Source organism: Falco biarmicus, chromosome 6 (assembly GCF_023638135.1).
Source record: "Falco biarmicus isolate bFalBia1 chromosome 6, bFalBia1.pri, whole genome shotgun sequence".
NCBI classification, from domain to species: Eukaryota; Metazoa; Chordata; class Aves; order Falconiformes; family Falconidae; genus Falco; species Falco biarmicus.
Genome location: NC_079293.1, coordinates 18,308,785 through 18,334,138, shown reverse-complemented (window position 1 = coordinate 18,334,138; position 25,354 = coordinate 18,308,785). Strand labels below are relative to the sequence as shown.

The following is a 25,354-nucleotide window of genomic DNA, read 5'->3' as shown; positions in this document are numbered from 1 at the left end:
TTGAAAGAAGTATATTAATATTCATTTCAAATGTGTGAAAAGGAAAAAGTTCAAACTGAAAATACTGTTGAGAATATGTTTTCATCAGTGTTGCAGAAAAACATCTCTTTATATAGGAAGTATACATATGACGTGAACCCTGTGTGGGTTTTCAATCTGACTTCAAAAAAAAAGATGCAATGCTGAACCCCCTGTGCCACAAAATTTCAGGTAAACCTTTTATATTCAGATTTAACTAAACCCCAATCACAAAAAACATCTTTGTAACTTTCTGTCTTATAAACTTTTTGTTTTCTAATTATCTTATATTTAGATACTAGGAACTCTGCTTATATATGTGCTTAGACACGCATACACTCACACACACACACACACACACACACACACACACACACAAGTATGTAAAACGCCTTTGAAAACAAGGGTAAATATGTGAGTTACTGTGAAAGACAGCAAGATATTTAGTGGCTATTGTATTGCTTCTGTAATTTTACAGACTCTCTTCATTAGAACTGACTGTAATGCTTAATGGAAAAGTACATTTCCTCCATTATACATGTAAAATGTATTCTTTGGATTTATCTTTCCTAGTGACACTGTATTCTGTCAATTGTATCTAGGTGTTATTAAATAAAAGAATTTCTGCTGGGATGATCTGTATTCAAGTGATCATGATTAGACTCAACTGCTTCATGAACAGTTTCATGATGGAAGAAGTAGTATCTTTGTAAGAGCTTCATCATTAAAATCTTTTCCCCTGAAGAGAGACATCTGCACCTGATTCCCAGTTGAGGAAAATGGAAGTCTCAATGATGACTTGGGATTCCCAGGACATAGGTTGTTTTGGGTAAGGATGTGGTATTCATCCCTCTTCCACTGGAGCCAGGAGAGTGAAGAAATAAAGACTGATTGCGCTAGAGGGAGAAAGCAAAAATTTTAGCTTTACAGTGTTCTCATTTGAAAGGGGGAATACTGGGCTCATTTTTTTCTTTCATGATTGTTTATGCAGTTTATCTAAAGATCGCTTCAAATTAAATGTGTAAAGAGTTTTTGAGACAAGTGCACAGGACTAGTTGTTCCTTACGCAGTATTGAAGCTACAAGGCTGTAAAGTTCAAGTCTCCACTTCTGTCTCGCCACAGTGGGTCTTGAATTCTTCAAAAGGCAGATTTTCCTCAGCCATCTCACCTGTTAGTGAGCTGAAAGAATGGGTTTCTAGGACAGACAGGCATGGACTCAGCCTTTTCAGGCTGTTGTGGAATTGCATCCTAGTACTCTGAGCTAGATGTAGCAGATCAAACTAGTAAGGCTAGTTTGGATAGAAACTAGATGGATAGAAGCAGCACCCACAGCATGCCAAAGGTGATGCCTTAAAAGAGTGAACACCATTCAGTTCTTTCAAAAAATACCATGGGTGTCTTTGCACCAGAGAAAAAACTAACTGTTGAGTTCATGCTAGCTGTCATGGTTTCAGCTGGAACAGTTTTCTTCCTAGTAGCTGGTACAGTGATGTGTTTTGGATATAATATGAGAATAATGTTGATAACACACTGGTTTAGTTGTTGCCAAGTAGTGCTTACCCGAAGTCAGGGCTTTTCAGTTTCCCATGCTCTGTCAGTGAGGAGGTGCACAAGAAGATGGGAGGAAGCAGAGCCAGGACAGCTGACCTGGACTAGCCAAAGCAGTATTCTTACACCGAAGAACATCATGCTGAGTATATAGACTGGAGGGAGTTGGCCTGGAGGTGTCAACTGCTGCTCGGGCCCTTGCTGGGCATCGCTTAGTGGGTGCAGAGACATTGTATTGTGCATCACTCGTTTCTCTTGCACTTTATCTCTCTTTCTCTTTTTGTTCTCTAATACTGTTATTATTTATTATTATTATTCTTGTTGATGATTATTTTTTACTTTATTTTAATTATTAAGCTGTTCTTAACTCACAGGTTTTACCTTTTTCTGATTCTTCTCCCCCATCCCACGTGTCAGGGCAGGAGGGAGTGAGCAAGTGGCTGCGCAGCACCTAGTTGCAGGCTGGGGTGAAACTATGACACTGGTGCAGATAACTAACTGCAGCTTATGTTGAGGCACTTCAATGGTAGCATGGGGTAGGGAATTTTGCTGTTGACTTTTCCAAGAAAGTTCCCTGATCAACTTGCTGATGTTTCAGACCACATGCTGAAATCATTCAGTCTCCCATGAAGTGTGTAGGGGGTCTTAGACATCACTTAGAGGGCACAGATTTGCGCTCTGCGGTGGAACATCTGAAGTTAGAGAATGCCTCATTGAGTTTTTCAACTCCTACCTCCATTCCTGGCTGTAGCTTTTAATGTTCAGTTAATGGAGGGAAGAAATGTTTCCCTAGTAACTTAGAAGAGATTTGTGAGCTATAAAAGCACATGGGAACAACTGATAAAAAGGTAGTCCTAAAAAAATGCACTCAAAATGGATTACGAGGTAACAAAGTCAACACAGGCGTGCAGGTCAGAGTGACAGCTTGTATTTGCTAATGTCGTATGTGTGAGCTGGTTAGTCAGAGCTGCTGATTTTGGTGTAATACATGAGCATATCAGTTTCAACAAACACTGAGATAGATTTTATTTCAGCTGTAGCACCACACATTGCAAACTCACAAATGCATTTAACCAAGAGGGTACACGACAATTCCTTAACAAACATATAATCTCTTTGACATCGGTTTCAAAGGACTAAGTTGACTTTGGCTGTAGTCCTTCTGCCTGCTGTGTTATTGCAGCAATGAAGTTCAACACTGAGTTAAAGCAGGACCATAGAGAAAAATAATCTTAAAAGATATAACAAAAGAAAAGCATTGATCAGCAACTCAAGAAGTGGAAAGTGTCTTTCATTCACTTCTCCAGACCGATTCTTCTGTTTAGTCACTTCTCTATGCATTTCACAATCAATAAAGAGAACTTAAGGCAGTCTAAGAAACAGGAAAACTCAGTGACAAAGAATACTCATTTTTAGGTATCACTTCTACAACTTAAAAATAACTCCATGAAAAAATAGGCAGATCTTATACATTCACACTAACCCTTTGGACAAGCATTTTTTCATTTCAGCAGCACTGATCCCAAACATAGGAATTTTACCTCACAGACTTGCAGTCTTCATTTGCTGACTCCTTATTAAAATAATAAAAGTTTTATGAACTCGAATGATGCTATTAGGAAAGGAAAATTAGCTAAAGCTTCTCTGGACTTATTCACAAGACCAGAATATTCACTTACTTCCATAAACTCTGGTTATACATGAAAATGAAATATTAAAGTGCTGGTCCAGAGCCAAGTTGCCTCAATACATAAAAGTTTAAACTACAAAGCAAGCTGCTGCTGGAAGACAGTAGCACTATCCACCTATGGGATCCATGTCATTGCTGTGTTGTGAAAGGCACTGAAGAACAGTTATGTCCATTACCAACAAAACAGATCAGCTTCTGCAAAAATGCACATTAGCCATACCTTTAGAACTACATAATATCTTGAGCAGCCAAAAAAGCCAGTATTTGACTTTCTAGCTATTGCCAACAATGTAGGAAAAAGACAAGCTACTGGGAACTCCAGTTTACAAACTACCATGGCCCTGGCACACATAGGATGATCTCCATGTTCTGTGAGATCTCTGCAGTGCCTTCGGTACAGTGAGCTACAGAAGAAAGTCTCCAAATCATAGAAGTATATATCTTGGTGCATCTAATTTGTCTCTGATAAGATTCCGTGAGGACAGTCAGTAACTACTTCTTCTCTCCCTCATACCCTCAGAGGTTACACTATCCCATTCTGAGCATTTACAGAGGACCACCAGCAAAACAGACAGGGAGACGGGATGTCCCCACATTCCAACAGTGCAACCATGATATTCAGTGCTCTTGCTTTTTCTTGATCCCTTTCAACAAATGCCTATATATATAGATATAATTTTTATAATGACACAGTAACAAGAACACCTGTTCACAGAAGCCAAACACCTGGATGCAAGCCTTTGCAGCCAGAGGGTTGCTTCAGGGTGAGGTGACAGCAATGTGTTCAGTGGGGTACACTGACAGGGACTAAAAGAGCAGGGCACCATTAGCTGAATATAAACATAAAGATTTAGAAAGTCAGAAGCACTGGAGAGCAGTAGCACCATCCCAAGACTTGCCATGTTTTTGAAGGGATGTGGTCTCAACTGCTTTATTATGTGCTGCGTTCAATGCTGCCTATGTGAGTGACACGCATGGCATAGCTACTGCATTAGCCCTTGATCTTAAGGGCAATATAGGCCTATTTTGTGAAGCCAAAGATTAGGCATTAAATTGCTCCACACAGTCAAAGTGATGCCAGCCCAGGAAAGCAGATCACCAGCACTTTATGTGCCTAATAAATTTCAGTAGCGAGAACATGAGATGTCTCAGGATTCTCAGTCACACTACAAGTAAAGAGGGATTTTATGGGCACTGCTTACCTGTACCCACAGGCCTAAATTCATCCCAGGTGGTACTTTTGGCACATAAACATTGGCGTTTTTTGGAATTTGGCTCTGTTTCTTCCTCCCTTGTAACGATCCTGACAAACAACCTATTTGTCTGTGACCTCCACCCTGGATTGCTATAACTCACTACGTGGTTGAAGCTGAACGTGTGGGTAAAGAACAGGCTCCAGATGTGACTGCTCATCTTTTCCAATGCTCACATCATTACAGAATAACAGACCTGCATTTACAGCACTCCACAAGCTCCCAAGTAGTTTCGAAATCAGATCCAATAAAGAACCAAGGCATTTTAGGTTGTTTGTCCCTGTGACTTAACCGGTAACCTGTTCTAGTGCATAGGGTGAGATAAGAGCCTTAGAATTGCAAACTGGACAGCCCAGATGCTAAGAAGCCTAGGATGCACTATGCACAAAGGCATGTCTGAAAACTCTTCCACACAGTAAGGGTCTCCTTGCACCACAGTTAGAAATCCTTTGTGGTAGTTAGGAACATAGACATCTAGAACTCCCAAAGAACTAAGCAGAGCTAGCTTTTATTTTACAGTCTATGCTCTACATAGGTATTTTATTTAATGCAAAAGTTGTGGCAGTAGTGAAACCACTCACTTTTACCTAAGACGTAGTTAGTACATTTACCAAAAAAGTGGACAGCATCAGCTCGGTTCCTAACTTGGCCTACAGTTGAAGCCACCATCATCATCTTCAAGGAAAAAATCTGTTGCAGAGACATTTTTTTCTTGTGATCTTTCTGGACTCAGGAATTTTTAATTCCATGCTAACCAATGGCACATCTTCATCCAGATCCACTAGAAAGTGTGTTCTTTCTCAGTCTGTATATAGCTGGGTGGTTAGATCCATCGATTAGGATGCCAAAAAATGTGCATTTAAATCTCCCCAGGCTGAGTAGCAAGCTAATCTTGGATCAATTGTTTAGTCCAAAATTCAGGCTAACATTTAAAAGGTGGTTTGAATCACAACTACTTTTGTATTTTTAAGGGGTGACTTCCCTTCTTTGAGAAGCTCAATCTTGCTTATGCCAGTTAAACATGCTCACAGGATCTTGGGTGGAAGAAAATTCATCAGGCTTACATGAGAACTGCATACCTCAGCTCAAACTGAGCTAATCCTGTGCCTGCACAGAAGCTGAAATTTTATTGTTAAACAGAAAAGTAGTACAGTATGGTTAGTCACCTTCAGGGGTAAATGGCACCTGAATTAGTGAGTCCTTAGGATGTCAATTCTGGCAGCTTGGTTGGGCTTAACTACTAATTATTAGACTAAGTACTGCTGCAGATTCCTCACTTCTTCATTGGATCTAATCCATTACAGAATTTTAAAATCTGTGAACAGTTCAAGACCTAGTTTTATTGAATTTCATATTTTGATATATGAGTCATAGTGGCTGCTAAATAACAAAGCTCCAGCTGAGAAGTTGAGAAAACAAGGACAGAGCATTTTCTGTGGTGATCCAACTATGCATCCAGAGCAGGACAAGTAAATCAGGGTGATCACATCTTTAAGAGTACTTGAAGGTCTTCTAGATACTGTAGGAAAGGGTTAGTATTTTGGATTGATAGGCAAGATATTTCCTGCCTCACCCGAGCACATTTCTTTGCTTATTCTTTGACTCTTTCCATGAGAAGAGCGAAACAATGTAGTTTGTATTAGCCTTGATTATCACTACAGCATAAACAGGACAGAGGTTTTATATCAAATTTATAGCTTTGAGTTACCTGGCATGCAAATTTGTACTTTCTTAAGCTGTGCCAATCTTAAACTACAATACTGGCTTAAAGATCTCAGAAAAAGTTCACTTTGGAATTTCAAAGGCAAACTGAGACTCAGCTGTAACTTGGCAGAGTTGAGTCCTAGACAAAAATTACTCAGCTTTTTCCTTCTTTACATGTTTTCTTACATTTTCTTTCAGCTTAACTCTCCCCAGTCTTTCATATTTTGGAGGAAAATGGAGAATATGGAGAAAGGATTTTAGATTACCATGTTAACAGGCTATGTTCAGAAAAAATATAGCTCAAGGTTAAGTACACCGAGAATTACAGAAGGATCCTACACAAACAATAACAGTACTGATATTTCAGACTAAAAAAATTTCAGTATTTTCATGGCACTTTTGACAGTTTATAGATAGGGTAAGGTTGTTCTTTGAATTTGTCCATTTCTGATCTAAAAATGAAAATGCAGTTCACTGGCATCTCTGCTGAACTAAGACATTTAAAGAACAGTATCACTATCAGTAGATCACAAAGAAAAAATGTAAGTGGTTCCCTTTGTGTAAGCTAGTCCAGCAGAATATTATTATCCTCCAAAACTCATGACTTGTAAGTGAGAATGTAAATGCATAGACTATAGAATAAAAAATCAAATTGGTCAATGAGATCTTGGGATAAAAATTTAGCCCCTTCTACACTCTTACTACCCTGAATGATGGTTGAAAACCTTGCCAATTTTAATTGCTTTATATAATTAGGTTTTAATACAGTTGACAAAAAATCCCAACTACAACAAATATAACTTAAGTAACAAATAAGGAGATTTGCATTAGATTTGGAGAATGTGGCAGACTGCCATTCACCACAAAGTCTTGGAACAAGATAAAGTCATCCACAACTTAACAGATGTTAAACAAAACAAAAATTAAAAGTGCTATTGCTAAAAAATTCTTATAGTGAATTCAGATTTGGCTCCATGTTCTTAAAACAACTGACTTTACAAATGAAAAGATTCATATAAATAAAACACATAATAGAATGGCCACACACAGTGTGGGATCTCATAAACTACTGCAAATATTTGTACTGTTCTAGAAGTCATCTTGATTAAAACTTAACTATGTATTTGCTGTTATATGCAGTTTTCCTGAAAAGAACTAAAATTCAATCTCAAACAAGGTAAAATGTCCTGGTGTTGGTGTTTACACATTTTTATCACCTGTAGAACCACCAGGCACAGAGTTCTATACTACAGTCATCTATTTCTTACTTAGAAATCAGACAACTCTTTACAAGAAAGTACAGTACAATAACTCTTCCCATAATAAAAAATTACATATGGGTACTGGTTTTGGATCTTTGTGGAAATGGTTTTGTTGTATTTGTTTTCTTGACATAAGTATCTTCGGTCACGGTAGATGACAAATGTAATTAAGCTGCCAAAAAAATCCATTTAATTGCTAGTTCCAGTACTGAAGGAAGCTTGTGCAACCTTTGAGTTTGTTTTCTTGTTCAAAGCTGTACAGATGAAATCTCCAGCTTCCATCACTGTATAAAGGTTTACTCCCTAAAAAAGAGGTGAAAAATAGTTAATAATAATAATAAATGCATATGTTGAAAAGGCTTAAACTCCCTGTTTTTTTGCTCCAGGGTCTAATTTTTGCAAAGGGCCTGATTCATGTCGTAAGTTGGTAATGGAGATCGGTAGAGTTACAGTGAATTACACAATAGTCACAGCTTCTAGTTATTTGGAAAGTTCTACCACTTCGAAAGTGATTTCTTGTCCTAACAGCAGTGGACCAAAGACTTGAGTAATATCTTTCCAGCTCAAAAGAATCTGGAATAAAGAACTGGAATAACAACTAGAAGAAGAAAAATATAGTGTCTACAAATGTGCTGTACTTATTTATCACCCAATGCTAAGAAACCTCATGCTTAGAAATATTTCATTTGCAGCTCAGAAGAACGGAAGAAATACACTTGTACTGGCCAATAAGTTCAGCACGAAATGGGATCCCACATTCTCTTGAACAAATAGAATCTCCTTCTCAAAGAAGTTCCTTTCAATGCAAAATTAAAATTTACATTGCCAGCACAACTGGGCAAAAAATTGCAGCTGCTTGATCTGCCCATGCTAAAAAATAGTCCCTTGAGCAATCAACCTGTTTTTAACTAATATAAGATACATATCAGTACTGCTTGATTGCTAAAATGGAATCAGATCACTGATTAAAGAGGAAAAAAATACTTATTAGTCTCCTGGATTATTCACGTATAGTGCAAGTTTTAGAGTCAGAGCATGTGAGTGATAGAAATACTTGCTCCAAAGACCGGAATTTAGAAGCCAGTAAAGTACCTGTAGGAGGGATGCGAAAGGGGACTATGAACTACCAATACAATGAGTAGTCATATAAAACTGGGAGAAGTGTGTCATTCAGCATTAAAGAGCACAAAATGTACCAGAAATACACTTTCGTATCACTTAAGGATTTCTGCACTGAAGTTCAGACCAGGACCTGATTTAAATGCTTCATCCCCTACTTGGATCTAGCACTTATTTCCATGTTCTGTGGAAAAATTTGCCTTTTTCATTCTTGGAGTTGGCTAAAAATGTTAATGAGAATGAAAATTACTTCACAGAAATGTAATCAAAAACATTTTGAATTTGAAAAAAAATGCTTCAATGTTAGCAACCACCTTTAGTATTTAGCACCATCTAAAACATTGTTCAAAGACACTCTTTCATAACTGTCTCATTTTAATACAGTTATAACAAGGGTGATTTCAGCATATTCTGTTTATCTTTTATTGGCCATTATTTAGGCTTAGTTTGTAGAGTGCTATTGCACATAACGTAATCTAAAAAATTCTTAGAGCATCTGTGCTTTTTTACTAGGAAGAAATGAGAAACATACCATCATAGACATACTTGGTAGACAGACTATGGAAGATGGCAAAATAAAATCCCCAAACTATACAAAATTCACATTTTCAGGACTGTAACACTGCATAATGTGGTAAGTGTTGATAAAAAACGTATGTTCAAGGTTCACATTCATTAAATGGAACACAAGCACCTCTGCCTTTTAAATTCTTGTTATGTAAGTGTTGTGGACCAAAGAGGATTACCATGAGGGCAGAAACCCCAGAATTCACAAGCATGACTCACAGATGAAGATGGGAAAAGAGTAGGGACAGGTGTTTGTAAAGTTGTTGAGTCAAAATAATATGTCTTCAGAGAGATATTAAGAAATGTACTTAAGTGTACTTGGTAAACACTCCATATATCCAGAATTATTCCTTGACACCAAGGAATGAAACTATGGAACACAACGACAAGTACTTCCAATAGTACCTATGAAGTTGGATAAGTGCCCTAAATCAGAGGAGCTTCTGCCAGAAGGCGAAGTCCTTTAACTCCCATTGACTTCAGTTAACCAGTTCTCCTTCAGCATTCATAAATACCAAGTCTATTATCTCTCTATACTTCGGTTTCGGTGTCAATAATGTGAGGCTAACAGCACTTAGTTGCTTCTCAGGAAGGTGCATTGTTTTCCAAGTGCTTTGAAGGCATCGTAAGCACAAGTACTATTACTGTAATTACACAGGAATCATATAGAAACTGTTTTTATAGAAAATGTATGTCTCCCTACAAAGTTTCCTAAGCATTAATGATCTATGACATAATTATCTATCCATCACCATGGTGCAACCAATAAATCTTTTTGTATATGGGCTCTGCTAGAAAACATTTAGCCTGCTGGAGATTCATTTCACACATCACTTTCTTGGTTATGTGTTCTGAAGAACAGTATAGAACAAGCACCAGTTACCACTTTGATGTATCTAGTCAATCTGAACTCGATAATATACACTTAAAATACTGTCCATCCTTTAGCTGACACTGTAAGTGACTTCAGTCAACAAAATGAAAGCTTTAGTGCATAGCTGAGAGAAACATGAGAAAACGCTCCTTGCAAATGGACAGTATTAATAATTACAATTTCTTTTTATGCCATTACACAAAAAAGGACATATTAATAGATTTTTGTGATAACGATTTTACAGAATTGGCCATGGTACCAAAAAACAACACTGAAAAGACCAAAGGTCATATATTAAGGTAATAATTTCAAGGTTCCATGTCTCTCAACCAGTAAACCACTATTTTCTTAACGAGCCAGAAAAGAGTCAAAAAGCAAAGCCTTGTGTTTTGCTATCGCATAATCTAACATTAAAAAACCAAAAGGAGGACTAAGTGTTTGATTGTGAGATTCTTATCTCCATGGGATTTGGTATCAGCCTTTAGGACAAGCTAGATCCCTGCTTGGACACAAGATCATTAACAGATTAATAAATCTTATCAAGAAGCCTGGAACAGGTATATTTCATTTAATCAGGGTATTTTTATTTAAATTATTCCTTTTGCTATATGTCAGTTGGAAAAGTCAGTGGGTATTTTGCCCAAGGAAAGACCACAATGAAAACCTAAGTCTAAGGTGCATAGCAATGTAAAGTGAAATGCATGATTCTTCTCCTTATTCCAAAGAACTGTGTTGTTTCTAAAGAATAAGCACATTCTCCATGAAAAAAAGCTATCCCAAAGCATGTATGAACAGTTCAAAACAGAGTCCACTTGTAAAACGGACACTTGTGATTAAATGTTTAAACCTTTTCTAAACAAGTATCTGACATCTACCCAAACTCCCTAAGAAGCACATGAAAGCAGATGAACTCCGTGAACTCTGTAAAGTACTGAATATGCTTTAACAATGCTCAGGAGATGTACAGTTCAGCAACAAGTTCCATGACCCTTTTATGGCAAAGAACTCCATTGGCATGATCGCCACACGGAACTGCAACCTACAGATTAGTGGTAAGATCTCTGGTAACTCAGATCTTCGTGTTTCAGACATCAGGCTTTTCAATTTCTTTCTGCAGCAGTTTAAATCCAAACCACACACGCTGCAGTTTTTGCAGGTCTTTATATGTTCTTCTTTGACCCTGACTCCCAAAGTCTATGTCTAAGTTAAAGGTAAAGTCACTGTATTGCTTGAGTTAGCACAAACTCATTATGCCACATTTCCAGAACAATGACGATCAACAGGAAGACCAAAGAGCACATTCTTTGGGGAAAGCAGCATCTCTTGGTTCCCAGGAATACAGAATAAATAACATGCCAGCTGAGCCAGGGATACTAAATGTGTCCTCTTGAAGTGTGGATGCTCACTGGCAAAGTTCATCAAAGTGCAGCTCAGTGCAAATAAGCTGCTTTGCCTTCTCTTCCAAGAACAAGAATGGAAATAAAAATGACCATGAAGCTTACTAGCCAGTAACAGATTTTGTACAATTTTTAAATATATTAAGTGGACACCTGAGAAATAGCAATGTCCTGTGCTTGACTTCCAAACACTAAACTTTTTTTCTACTTTGAAGCCGGAAAAATTATCAACAAATAAGCACTCTGAACCAAATCCAAAGCTCTATGAAAAGAGCTGAGGTCTGCTCAGTCTTTCCACTGTAAAGCTGATCAGACTTCCAGAGCAGTGTCTACAGTAGTGATTTTTTTGTGGTTACTGAGGCATAGCAATGACTCAAACCAGTTGCTACTGAGCTCCTCATAGGTAGGGATCTCCAGGTAGAGAGCGGGGCATTATTCAGCTTCCTGTCAAATACACAAACCGGTTCTACTCTAAATTGCCTAGTAAAGTCAACGTCACTCATGTGATCTGTCAAACCATGTTAAAGCATGAGTTTGCAAAAACGACTACTTGCTCCCAATGTTTTATTGTACAGCACAAGTAATTGTCAAGTACGTATCATATCTTTTCTAGAATAATTTGTTTTTCTTAGTGTCTTAAGTAGAAAGTAAAAATATCTTACTGTATTGACCCCCAGACCATTAAGCATGTATATCACATCTTCTGTGGCTACGTTTCCAGTAGCACCTTTTGCATAGGGACAACCACCCAGTCCTGCAACAGATGAATCCACTACAGTAACTCCCATCTGGAAGGTAACAACACAAAAATGCAACATCAGCATAGAGTATTATTTATAATAATTCATAAATAGCGTGCTAGACATATTAGTTACTATGGATAAAATACACATTTCTCCACAAATGGATGTGTTCCTCAGAAGAAATTCCTTATAATGGCCTTAGCTCTGACATCTTTATAAGGTAAGACTCTTCAAACACAGGATGTGGAACCAAGAACTAATGGTCCATTACATGCAGCAGATAAGATGATTGCTGGTTTAGAGTGAAACAGAGGTTTATGTTTTCTCTCTGTGTCTCTCTACGTGTTGTTTATAAACAGTGCATCTACTCTTGCAAAGTCTTACATGCAACCAAACACAATCAATGTGTTTATACAAATGTATAATTTTAAGCATATGTGTAAGTCTTTGCAAGTTGGAAGTCTTAATATTAGCATCTGATTCATGTGTCATCCAAAAGATTTTGGGACATCTACCCTCTAAAATGTGTTTTGTATTAATGGCTATTCTTCCACAAAGAATTTCCTGAGCATTTTCTCTCTTCTAATTTTCTTTTCTTTCCTCTTTATTAGAGTTCATAAAGCCACCATGTAAATAACTTTTTTGTTTGTGTTTTAGAGGAACACTACACAGTATTTTCACCCAAATCAACACCAAAATGTAAGGAAGAATTAAATTTTGCCAGATCTGTTAGAGTTCATGGGTTCAAATCAACTGTAAATAAAAGCTTAAAGAATTTTATCCTGGTGAATCTGACCCATTGTTTACCATATTCACTAGTCTAGAAGAAAACACAACCCTCAAAACAGTAAATTTCATACTTTAGAAGTCCTGGAGATGCATTCAAAAGCCTAGTTTTTAAGATGCTTGGAATAACTGAACAGCTTGCATATAACAGAAGTTCTCATAGACAGAGGTTCTGAGCTTTACTTTGAATATTTTTAAGGGAATAATTGGTGCACAGTGTTAAAGCTTTCTCATTTAAATCATGACTTGAAAAAACACTCAGCTGTCATAACTTCATAATTCTCCCATTTTTATTTTCTTCCTACAGCATCCAAGTGTTTTCTCTCTCCTGATTCTCTCTCAGCATATTCATGATAAAAAATAGTAAACCAGTTACCAACTCTGCTTAAAAGATAGTATTAAATTTCCTATGGGATAAAGCCTTCCCTGGCAGATTGGTCATGGAGGGAAAAAACAGCCTGTGATTTCCACTGATTTGTTTAGTGAGCTCTTGCACCCTCTTCTTTCTGTGATTTTAAAATAAAGCTGAAACTGGGAAGTATTTCTTTCTGTAATAACATATTATATATATGATCCAGGACACCGGGTCCCCCTTGTCAGAGAAAGCTCTTCAGTCTGCCTCTTGAAGAAGATCATACACCTCAGGAGGCATTCAGGCTCCAGAGATAACCAGAGACAGCAATGGCATTAAGCAGAAAGGCCATCAGGTCTTCAAAGACACCAGCTTCTCTCTACCTTAAGCACACTAGAGGGTTCCCCACCCCCTAGGGCTAATTTAGGCAGACGAGAAGTTTGGAAGGAGAAGTCGGGCAGGCAAACCAGAGCGCGATCACAGCTCAAATTCAGGACAGGCATTCCTGTGCAGAGACATGTGTTCAAAATTCCAACTTTGGCTTTGGGTCCGGAGCAATTCAGAGGTTAAACCATGCCTGTTGCTCACATTTGCAGGTCAGTAAGATCTAGAGGCCCGGCTGCATGGAGAGCTGATCTCCATTGCTGTCCTTCTGAGGGACCGAGCTGTCCCTGCAGGCTGCTCTGGGAGCCTTAGCTTCTCCTCCACAGCCAGGCGTGCACCAGCTGGCGAGGCAGGCAGAAGGCGATCTCCTCCATGTTGCAGTTGCCAAGTCCCCTTTCCAAACAGACCCATCGGTGTTGGGTTTTTTACTTCTGAAGTAAACCTCCCGAACGTTTTGTTGCATTTCCTTCTAGTTTTATCCTTTCTATAGTTTTATCATTGGCCTTACAGGCTCTTTGAAATCCCAACATTTCTGGAAGGCAATAATAGAGTACTCCAATGAAGTGTTGTCCCAGCTCCTGTTCTCAGACAAGGAACGTTACCTTGAGCTAGGTAACTGCTCAACGCCTGCGATAAAGACCTCAAAGGAGCTGCAGTGCATAACTGTGACAGGCACGACAGTATTGCTTAATACTGCTCACACAAAGAGGCTGTCTAAGAAGGGATATTGTATTTTAAAGCACACTAATCTGTGAATTATGAAATGAATCACCGAGTACATGTTTCACATTTCAGTCGCTTGTCACACACTTTGTTTGTGTAACCCACCGGTCAGAAAATGTGTTACACAACACATCTGTGTCCAACACACAGAGGGCATGCATTTAGGACAGCTTGCAACTGGAAATTCCGTCTCTTTTTGCACTGTCTGCTAAGATCCATACATTTACTCTGGAAGTCATTGCTTCAAGCTCCACAGTGGTAGCTTTCAAGCTTGTAAGTGTGCCTGCAGAAACACACCTAAGGACTCTTAATGGGAAGACTTAGGATACGGTGAAGGTCTGGGGAAGAGGTAAGGGAGACTAACATGTAGATGTGCTGGTACAATACAAGCATGCATCCCACTACCATGCCTGCTCTCTCAGTCTGATTTTAAGCTTTCCATCAGAAACGACTGTTTCACAGATGAAAAGGTAGAAAAAAGTGCCTTTCATGGAGTTTTCCTATTTTCAGTTGTATGCTTCTGTCATAACAGCTAGAGCATTCTTGATGTACTTATTTTCAGTAACTTTTACTTGAGGATAAAACCTATAGGCAAATAATGTGCTGAGGTACATCACGGCTGTTAAACTCCCAGGGAATATCAGCAGACTCAGAAACAGTTTTAGAAGCGTATAAGCAGTTACTTTCTAACACCAGTGAATTATCTCATGAAATGCTTGTTCTTGTGCAAAAATGGGAAAAACGTCAACTAAACTGTATTTGGTGAAAACAGCCACAAAAGTTTGCCAGATCAAAGCTCAGTATCACGATCAGTAGCCTGCTCCAGTCCTTCACAGAGCTCTCACTGTGAAAAAAAAACAAGAAACAACATGCTGCCAGCATTAAAAACATGTCTTCTAAAGGCATTAGATATATTTACATTTTAATTTCTCGATGTGCTTGTAGAAACACTTGTGATGCCCCTGTAATGCTGCATTTGCATTGCAAGTTTGTGGCACTGGGGTATATGTTTCTTATTGTTTGTTGAAAGTGTTTGCAAACACATGGAGGGGTATGGGATACCACAGCAACACGAAGGTAACATGAAATATTTATCTTTGTCCAAGCACATCCTAGTATTCTCGGGCAGTCTCGTCTGAGTTAATTCACTCTACCTCCACTGGAAACAGGAGTAAGCTCCGTCAATTTAGCCTAACGTAGATGCAAGAGCATAAAAAACAATGCCTTCTGCTGGCTAAGCAGTGGGAGCAGTAACCTCCAGATGATGGACAGTGCTAATTGTCTTTTAAACCATCAACTATTATTGCTAAACAAAAAGAAGGAAGTCTAGTCACAGCTTTACATTGGTAACATCCTCAGTGTGGTGGCCTTCATCCTGGTACAGGACATTTAAACCATTGCTTCCCAGAAGTAGTGTACCAACACATGCACATCTCTAAAATTGCATCTGCATCAGGTTGCATTTGCCATTTTAACATTCAGCCAGTTGTAGACAAGGTCTTGACACGGCATATGTAATATAGCAGCTCTGACTGACCTCCAGATCAGAATGTCTTCAAATCAGTGCTCTTAATATGCCAAGAGCGGGTGTGTCTCTGCCTTTAAGATACTGTTCTTTAACGTTCTCTTCACAATGCTTCTGATAAGATGGCTACTGCAACGTACTGCTATTTCAGCAGCAGGCTCAGCTGTATCTGTCTGCTCTTGCATGTTGTACAGGCAAATATAATGCCTTTTCTGATTCGTGTGCAAAATCACTGTAGCCCATCTCCAGTGTGGCCCCATTCAAAAAGCCCTTAAATAATCCATACTCCACGCTCCATTCTAGCAGTGCTAAAAACAGATGTTGGAAAACATCCTTCAGCAGCACTACTAATTTGGAGGTTAATATTACAGCCCAGCCTGTCCAAGCAAAGTCTGAAGTAGCACCTAATAAATAACTTCTATGCAAGTTTGAGCAGCTATGAAACTGTTTTGCTTTTGCAGCCATTAAAACCATAAGGGGCTCTAAAAGCAAAGCTAAAAACTGACATAATGTGTAAAAGGCCTCTTCCTTCATCACATGTCCACTATTTGTCAGGCTTTTACAGGAGATAATGAGTTTCAAGCCTTTCAGCAATCTGAGCTTGCAAAACATTCGCTGTCAGTATGAGATCTACAAGCCCACAGTCGTCTTCTCACTTCCTGACAGTCACTAAATTGTGCTGAGATTCATGAGAAGTTGCACGGCAGCTCTGTCGTAGGATATGTCCTAGACGAGCACTCACTGCGCTGCTTACGTATGGATGTGTGTGTGGGTGAAAAATGGCTTGGCTTCCAGGACAACTTCAGTGCTCCAATCTTTTTGACACTTGCAGAGTTTTGATAATCGCTAAACTCCTGACAGTGGTTCCTGAACACCTTCCAAACTTTAGCTTTGGCTAGCTTTAGCTTACTCTCTAGAGAAGGCAGAAGACTTTTTGCTCCTGTCCCATGCTAGCTTCCTAACTCCCCAATGAGAGAGCAAGGAATTAAATTCATCACCTTTGTCAAATAGCCAGTTTTAACAGGAAACCATTATTGCCAGTGAACAATAAATGCTTCATGTGTCTCAGCTTGCTTTACTACCTCCCCATAACTTCTTGTTGGGACATCAGTCTCCTTCCTTACTGCTCTTTAAACCTGGCTTTGTTGGACATAAGTTTAACTTTGTCCGTCTCTTAACAATGGCAAAGTCAGTGTCAGTAACTGCAGGGATGCATGAGGTATAAATCAGAAGCTATAAAACAGGTCTCACAAATAAGGATTTTTTTTTTAAACTATGAGATTTTGAAACCATAATATTGAGGAATGCAGGTATGCATCAAACAGGAGAAGATTTGTTGTCCAACATAGTTTAGGGGCCACAGCACTGTCAAGTTCAGTACTGCAGTGTCTTAAAGATAGGTGCATGTAAATGGGACAAAGAATCACTGTATTCAGCATTTGTTCAAGGAAGGGAGAAGGAAGAGAGGTAGAAGTAAAAGGAGGACCTACACACGGTAAGTCAAAGGTTGTCCACACAAAAGGCAGCACAAGACTAATACTGTTTAATCTTGCAACCCCTGTCTGTGCCTAGCTGACACTTCTGGCGTGGATGGTACTGTGTCTCTCAGGCATCAGTCTGCTACCCACCACTACTTGGTATGCCAGCCATCAGGAAAAATGCCTTCTCCTGTAGAGACAAAGGTAACTGTAGAAATACAAACAACAGCAGCGCTTTGTAAGTTGGCTGTGCCCACAGAGACCCTTCTGTGAGCTACATTAACAAGTTGTCTAAAATGAAGGCTTGACATCCCCCTTTATTTCAATAAAACAAATGTATGCAAATAAATATTATTTTAGTATTTGAGCAATCAGAAGCATAAATTTCTACATATCAGGCAATAAAATGGGACAACATCTCTCTGTGGAAAACCCTGAAAGTTAACTGCATTTCCTTCCTGCTTCTTTTTCTCTCTGCTTTTGCTAAAGATTAATGCATCACAAAAGAAAACACTACTTTTCAGAGTTAACTTCATCACTACTGACCACACGGTGTCACTGTTACATTAAAATCTATAATTTCCCAGTTCATTTAGTTAGAAAATTAGTACATTCAGTGAAGAAAAAAAATAATATCCTTTTCTCCAGAAACATATTGAGATGCAAGCAATTTGTGGGTAGACGTGCCACATAAAATAGGTTAATACAGCATTCCTTCAACTTATGGCACACATCTTTTCATATTGCTACTGACACATTTATTATAAGCAAAGCTGGCAATGACATCTAGAGTTAAAATTCCCTAACACTTTCCATCATAAGGCCCTACTTTCAGTTGTTTATTACTTTGTCAGCCTTTAACTGCTGCAGCTTATATTTTCCATGCCTTGTCTCTGCCTCAGGCTGGATTTTTTTGGAAAGTTTTAGTGAAAAATGGGGTTGGCCACTTCCGAGAACAAGTTTGGGGGAAGAAAATCACTTTGTTATGCTAATATTCAATAATTCAAACACAAGCTTCTTGGAGATATTCTTGTAGGTTTGCACTCTCAGATTTGGCACAGGAGGAATACTGATTTTAAGAGATCACACAGTCTGGACCTTAGTTACGAGCTTAGAAAAGTTCCACCTCGCCAGGAACTGGTCAGTCTGATAGCTACAATGCTTGAGTGACCAAGACAGCAGCAGCTGACCATGCTCCTTCCCTCAACCTCAGCAAAGAACTGTGACACAATTTCTCTGTAACTGAGCCAGAAAATCTGTGTCTCTGGCTGACAGTGCATCACCTGCACAAAACACCTCTCACCAATGGGCTTGAGCAGCTGAGATCTGTGTTGCAGATCCAGTTCTTCAGAGAACGTTCAAGGATGTTTAGGGGGAATTGATGCCATTAAACAAGGATGGTTTTGAGATTTTTGAAAAGCTTAGAAAGTCCTAATAAAAATCCTACGCCATAACGAAAATTACTGTGGGGAAGCAGATGTTCACAAATCACTACTAGTATTGCCTATGCAGGCTTATTTTGCTCCTTTTTTGAACATGTGAACTCTTATTTACAAGACACTGGGGCTTGCTAGTTGGGGGTTGTGCACAATTCGCGCTGCTCCCCTGCTAAGGGACACAGCACCTGCAGGGGGAGCAGGAGAAGCATTTCAAGGTCTTCTCGAAACCCATGAAGATGCTACGATCATCACAGCGCTGAGTGACTTTCCAGTCTCCCTTCCTTCCCTCCCCAAGCAACTCAGGGCACGGCCAGATCTCCCAGTTCAGCTGCTGCTGATCTGAAGTAAGTAGTTATTGCCCCAGATGCTTTCCAGCAGAAGTTGCTGATCTCAAGTCAACCTCTCGTGGTTTAACAGTTTGTCTGCTTGCTATGATCTTGTGAAATAATCTGATCTAAAAATGCAGAAGATTAATTTTGTAGATCTAAGTTTGGATATGGTCAGAAGACCAGTTACACAGGTAGAACAGAGAAGATAATATTCTTGGGATCTGGAGGGAAAGGGGGAACTAGAGAGGAAAGGGTGAACTAGCTTCAGGGGAGGCAGAGACAGGGCCATCTAGTCCAGAGGTGCAACAACTGCGCCAGGTTGTCCATGCTCTACATGCAGCCCATTGACGACAAGGTTCTCACGTGCTACATGTCAGTGAAAATGAATAAAAATAAACCTGAGAATAAAGCGAGGGCTTTGAACGGACACAGAAGACAAAAAAGATTGCTTAACTTGATGGTAAGGTTACCGAGAGTTGCTCTGGGAGAGGACAATTTTGCTGGGACTGGAGAAAGCATGTTTGGAACTGCTGACAGCAAAGGTCCAATGAAGAAACAAAACCCACTCACTTTGCAAGGGACGGCTCACAGAGGATAAGCCAAGCAGAGACACACCCACTAAAATAAAATGGGTCAATGATCATAATGGCTGAATTATGGGACATCAGTTGAGAATGGGTTGAATGAAGGAGGAAACCCCAGGTAAAAATCAATGTGTGAGATGCAGGCTGCAGAGAGCACACTTCACTGTGAGTTACAATATTGCAAAAGGCCAGAGTGCTGCTATGGACAATCAGGGAAGGGCACTGATTTAGTATTTGAAGTGCACATGGCAAACATGGAACATGTGAATCCATCAATAAAAATGGCAAATCTGATGCCAGCATCACAGTATCTGAAAAGGCAACTTTTTACTACATTCAGGGAACATATAATCTAGTTCATTTAGGTACCCCTTTTATTGATGTCTATACCTTAGAAAGAAACTACAAATACTTCCAATCTCGTTGTTCAGTCCTGGTTAGCTCTGCCAACTCCCAACCCTCAGCATTACTCAAAGACCAGTTTCTGTTGATTCATTTGGTGGCTTAAGCTGGGTGGCCAAAACTGCTCCTGGAGGTGTAATTTCCCTCACTTCGATTAAACAGAACACTTTCAGCATGATGCACCAAGTGGCAGAGGACAGTCCTGTAGCAATGTGAGCAAAAAAAAATAGATGGGTGGCAGAAAACATCTATTCTTATAAAATAAATTTCTAGCAATGATGGCTATATATAAGAAAACTGGGAAAACAGAGCAGAACTCTTTTTATTCCATGGTAGTATTATGGTATGTCAGCACCAGGGTATCCAAAAGAACAAAATGGAAACAGCATTTAAAATCCCATCTGACTTCAATTCAGCCAGAGCTCTCACACAGCAGCACCTGACTCCCCTAGAGCCAGGAACATCACCCGCCCGCAAAACCCACTTTGTTTTGACTTTCATTCCCCGTGTTATCTCTAAAATCACACCCACCTGCCACTCAGCAAGAAAGGGGACCTCCCGCGCATCCCCAGGGCTCATCTCCAGATGTGCTGTGAGACGAGATCCCTACAGAAGTATCAGCTCCTTGTCTGGGGCTGATCAGTCATACAATGTGTGTGGTCTTCACAGTCTGAAAACCACCACTAGCTCCTTAGCGTGGAAGCTGGGGAAGCTCAGTCAACCAACATGAGGGACTCCAACATGGCATCAGGAATTCTAATGGGTTAATGTATGCTGAAGTCAGCCTCTCTGTCTTCCTCTGTGCAGCCTTCTCCAAGGAATGCTATAGCAGACTAAAGGTGAGACCGCAGTTTAAGTTGTTGGACAGTAAGACTGATGCCTGTTCTAGTAAAACGACATTTTCTTCCACAACTAATTCAGCTGCACCCAGTGCTTTCCATCTCAACTGCATAACCAGCATCCACATAGAGAGTGAAAAGATCTTTTCAGATATGAGTGACTTTCAGTATTGTTCCCACTCACACCTTGTCATCTAGACCTGCACTTGTTTCTCCTGGATGTGATGATATACAAAGGGAGGGAGCAGTCGGAAAGTGCCCTTCAGTCCAAGTCTCCCATGTCTCTGCCACATACCAGAATGCCTGCTGAACGTTTTGGCTATCCCGAACATGGTGGCAGTAACAATGTACTAAATGATCTGTTGCACATGACAGTTTAAGTAGATGACTGCTCCTCTCTCACGCTTCCAAAGATTTTCCTCTGATGTCAGTACCTATGCTTTCCAGAAAAAGTTGCTCCGGTTACTGTTACAACTATTATAGCATCTTCCCTCCCATTTTACCTATTTAATAGGGATTAAGTTAGGCTATAGTCAGACTTCCCTCCCTCCCCCCCACCCCCCCACCCCCCCAATAACCATCCCAGAAAGATTTAGCTGAAGTGGAGCAGGTTCAGCAGTGGAGCTAAATAACAACCCATGCATGTGTCCAAACACAAACACATCCAGTAGGCAAGCAGTGGTACTTGCCTACGTGGGGCCCAGGTTTTTTTTTCATCTTCCTTCTAAATACATGTCCTAACTATTGGGTAATGTGGGACACCCAGGCAATGAACCGCAAAGCTCCTGCCTATGGCTTTTTTCTCATTTGAGACCTAAACTGCACTGTGCTTCACAAACGCACAGCAACACTTAAACAGAAGATCCTGCTGAAGCTTAAGTTTTCAGCTACTTCAGAAACACCAGGAAGGTGGTGGATTCTGTGCATACCCTTGAGAAGTCTAGCCCCTCTCTTAACTTCATCTTTGCCTCTCATCTTTTCAATCAGATTTTGCTGCACTTTTAATCTCCTTATGCAACAGCAAGATAGAAAGCCCCAAGCAGCACAGTTCAACTTCTTAGAAGAGTCTGGCATTTCATACAGACACAGATCTCTTGAAACTCCTTAACTGCACAAAAGTAGATTGCACTAACTCTTGCTTTCCTGAAATTATTATTCACTGGGAGCTTGCCTGAGCCAGGGCATGGACCTCAATACTGTATCATCATCATCATTATTATTATTATTATTAGTTCTAACCTGCAGTTGGAGTTCATAGATTTGATTCCTCTTGCAGATCTCAGTAACAATCAAAAAAGTATCAGAACTCATTAGTAAGCATGCAGAGAGAAAATGACCTGATTGTATCAGAGAAGAAAAGTCTGTTTTCATCTTTTTAACTGTTGTTAATGGTTTTCATCTTTTTGGGAAAGCAACAGCTCTGTTAATTCTGAGGCTACTTATTTTGCAAAAGAAGATACTTGGAAGTTTTCTAAAGGAAGTCACACATTTCCAACAGGGTACATGTTTTACAATGATACGATTTGCTACTTAGAACTAGGAAATCACTTTAACTTTCCTCAAGTGTATATAAGTGTTATCCTTATGCACTGTTTTAGCTGTTCATATTGATTTAAAATGTACTACAAGGATGTGCAGAATTTTGAATTCTAATTTATTTTTTTCATAATCCATAGTACCTTTTGCATTTTATATTAATATACACAAGATATGCTTCCTACTTACAATACACAGTATATGCTCATAGCAGTTTTCTAACATGAGATATTCCTGGAGGTATGTCTTATAACAGAAATGAAGAATTGTGCATCCTTCTCAAGCTGAATAGGTTTACATCTCCATCACTCACCATGACTCAATATTAGATTTAAAGTCTAGGCCAAAAATAATTTGTACAGTTAATGCTGTTAAATAAAACCTGCACTTTTTATTCAGACATAACTACTATTTTGAATCTCTATTAATTCTATTTTCATAAATCCCTGAGTGAAACAATACTTTATTCTATTTTAGTATGTAGGATGTAAGGAAGTTCAGGGATTCTGCTCCCCAGTATTCATTGACCAAAGCTACTCAGCCTAAGGAAAAGCAGATTGCCACGATGTATGGTAAACTACCCCTAGAAAAAAGCTCCTGGCATTTATTACATCATCTGGATTACACAGGTGCATATCCATCTTCTCTCATATTTGGAAAACAAGAGCTGCATTCTCCATTCAAATGCTTTTAAGTTATTTACAGCTAGATCTGGAGACTTAATATTTATCATCACCAAGTATAAAGCCAAATGTCCTTTTTCTTCAGGAGCACCAAAGATTAACAGATTAGAATGTTTTCCACATGTCCATTTTACTGTCAAGAGAATATTAAAGAAGTTTTCCAGCTTCCGCAGCTCAGCCAGATGTCAATGGATCCCACAGTGAAGCAAAATTGGCAGAGTAGCCTTCTCATGACCCCGTCATTGTTTTATCAAGGATCAGTTTAAAAGTATAAAGGGCCATTTCTTGCTGAGATCTGTAATGTTTTTCAGCCCTTTTCCCCTGCAATTACACAAAAGTGCTGACTTTGTTGAACTACTGATATGCAGTAGTATTTCTTATGACTTCTCTCACACTGCGCTGTAATTGCTGTTTGTGTTGGCACAAGAAAAGTACCACATCTTGTTTCCACTGTACATTTCCGGACTCTGGTTTCAGTAACATCAGCGTAAGATATTGTACTGGGCATATGTTTTGTTGTGTAAACATTAACTGGTAATTTACCCTGTCAATCTCCACAGGATGGCCTCTAATTACCAGAGGTTGAGGGGCTTCAGATGGACATTTTATAAAATATTTACAGTAGTTAGACTGCTTCTCTTTTTTCTTTCACTGGTATCTGCATTCTGAAAATCATTCCAAGGGGAAAAAAATACAACATCAAAAATCATAAAACAAAACAGAACAACAAAACCGAATGTATTAATTCTTGCACACCTCATTCTCTAGAGGAAATAACACTAGGTTCCCAATTAGCTAAGCAAAAGTTAAGGCAATATTGCAGTAGACATTAAAGTATAATATGGCATTAGATATATCTGAATTATTCCCTTTACATCTTTTGTAACAACAAAAAAAAATAGTGTATTATTTCTATCAGTACTTTTTTTCTTAAAATTCATTTTCACTAAATATCCTCTGAACTTGCGAACACCTATGCACATACTTAATTTCATTCAAGACTCAGACAAATGTATCTAACAAATGGGACCATGAAAGTCTTGTTGGAAAATACAGCATCTACTGCAAAGATTCAGAACCAAGGAGCAACCTCCTTTAAGGGCTCTGGAATATATGTTTTCATTCACCTATATAATTTCAAGGAAGTAGAACTTTACGTTTTGTGCTAAAATACAGCATCTTGAGTAGAATTCCAGGATTGGATTAAATAGTTAATAATTAATGTGACAAAAGAAGATGCAATCAAATAGGGCATCTTTTTGGACACCACAGGCAGAGTGAATCTTTATTTCAATTAAAGTTCCCACCACAATTTTCATCATTATGCGGGAAACAAAAAAAAGAAAAAAAAAAGTGTGACAGTTTCTCAGCTTCTACTATTCTAACTGGATCAGTTTAGTAATATTAATCGCATTACAGTACCTTATCATATTACACTACCTCCAAAAGAATCTTCCCTCCCAGTATGTTGACTAATTAAGTGGTAGCATTAAGCTGGTGAGACACAAAACGTAACGTCTTGCAATTTTTTCCCCCTTCTTTTGATTGAGGTTCCTTCTTCAAAAAAGACAGTTGCAAATTGCTCATCCAACATATCTGCTAGCAGTAAAGCCAGAAGACTTATTTTGTTTCAAAAGGCATTCAATTTAGCATCTTGTCTTTTGCTACAGACGCACATTACATTGCCTTGCTAAGTCTACTTTTACTCTGTTCACTCAGTTTATTCTTTAGAGGAAAAGATACTACATCAAATTAAAAATTCTTACCTATTTTTGCAACTCTTAGCGCAAGCAAAATCTAACTGTTGTAACACAGATCAGAGAAAAAATATTTCTTTCTATAATTGTTTATTTTATGCATTTGAAAGAACTCTGTATTAAGCAAATCACATCATTTGCCTCTGACAACCTGTCACCATACAACACTTGCACTAAGCAACAATGGAGAAAAAAGTTAAATAAACAGGAAAATACTTAAGCTGGCAAAAATTATGGAGTGTATAAAACTATCATTCATTTATCTTTAAAAATGATCAAAAGGTTTTTATTTCTGAAAGCCTGGCTGTTTCAATTTGTACTGTAATATTTCAAAAGAAAAGAAAGATAAATGACAAATTAT

At 38.9% G+C, this 25,354-nt stretch overlaps 1 protein-coding gene across 1 annotated transcript in view; it reads right to left on the bottom strand.

Annotated features, from left to right (window-relative positions):
• Nucleotides 1–2,568: 2,568 nt before the first annotated feature.
• The window catches only part of HMGCLL1 (3-hydroxymethyl-3-methylglutaryl-CoA lyase like 1), an 87,978-nt gene continuing 65,192 nt past the window's right edge, over nt 2,569–25,354 (bottom strand). Inside the window, exons 8-9 of the mRNA XM_056344379.1 lie at nt 12,096–12,221; nt 2,569–7,779 (exon numbers count right to left, since the gene is read on the bottom strand). Coding sequence (XP_056200354.1) covers nt 7,666–7,779; nt 12,096–12,221 — 240 coding nt within the window. The 3' untranslated portion in view covers nt 2,569–7,665. The remainder of the gene's footprint in view (nt 7,780–12,095; nt 12,222–25,354) is intronic.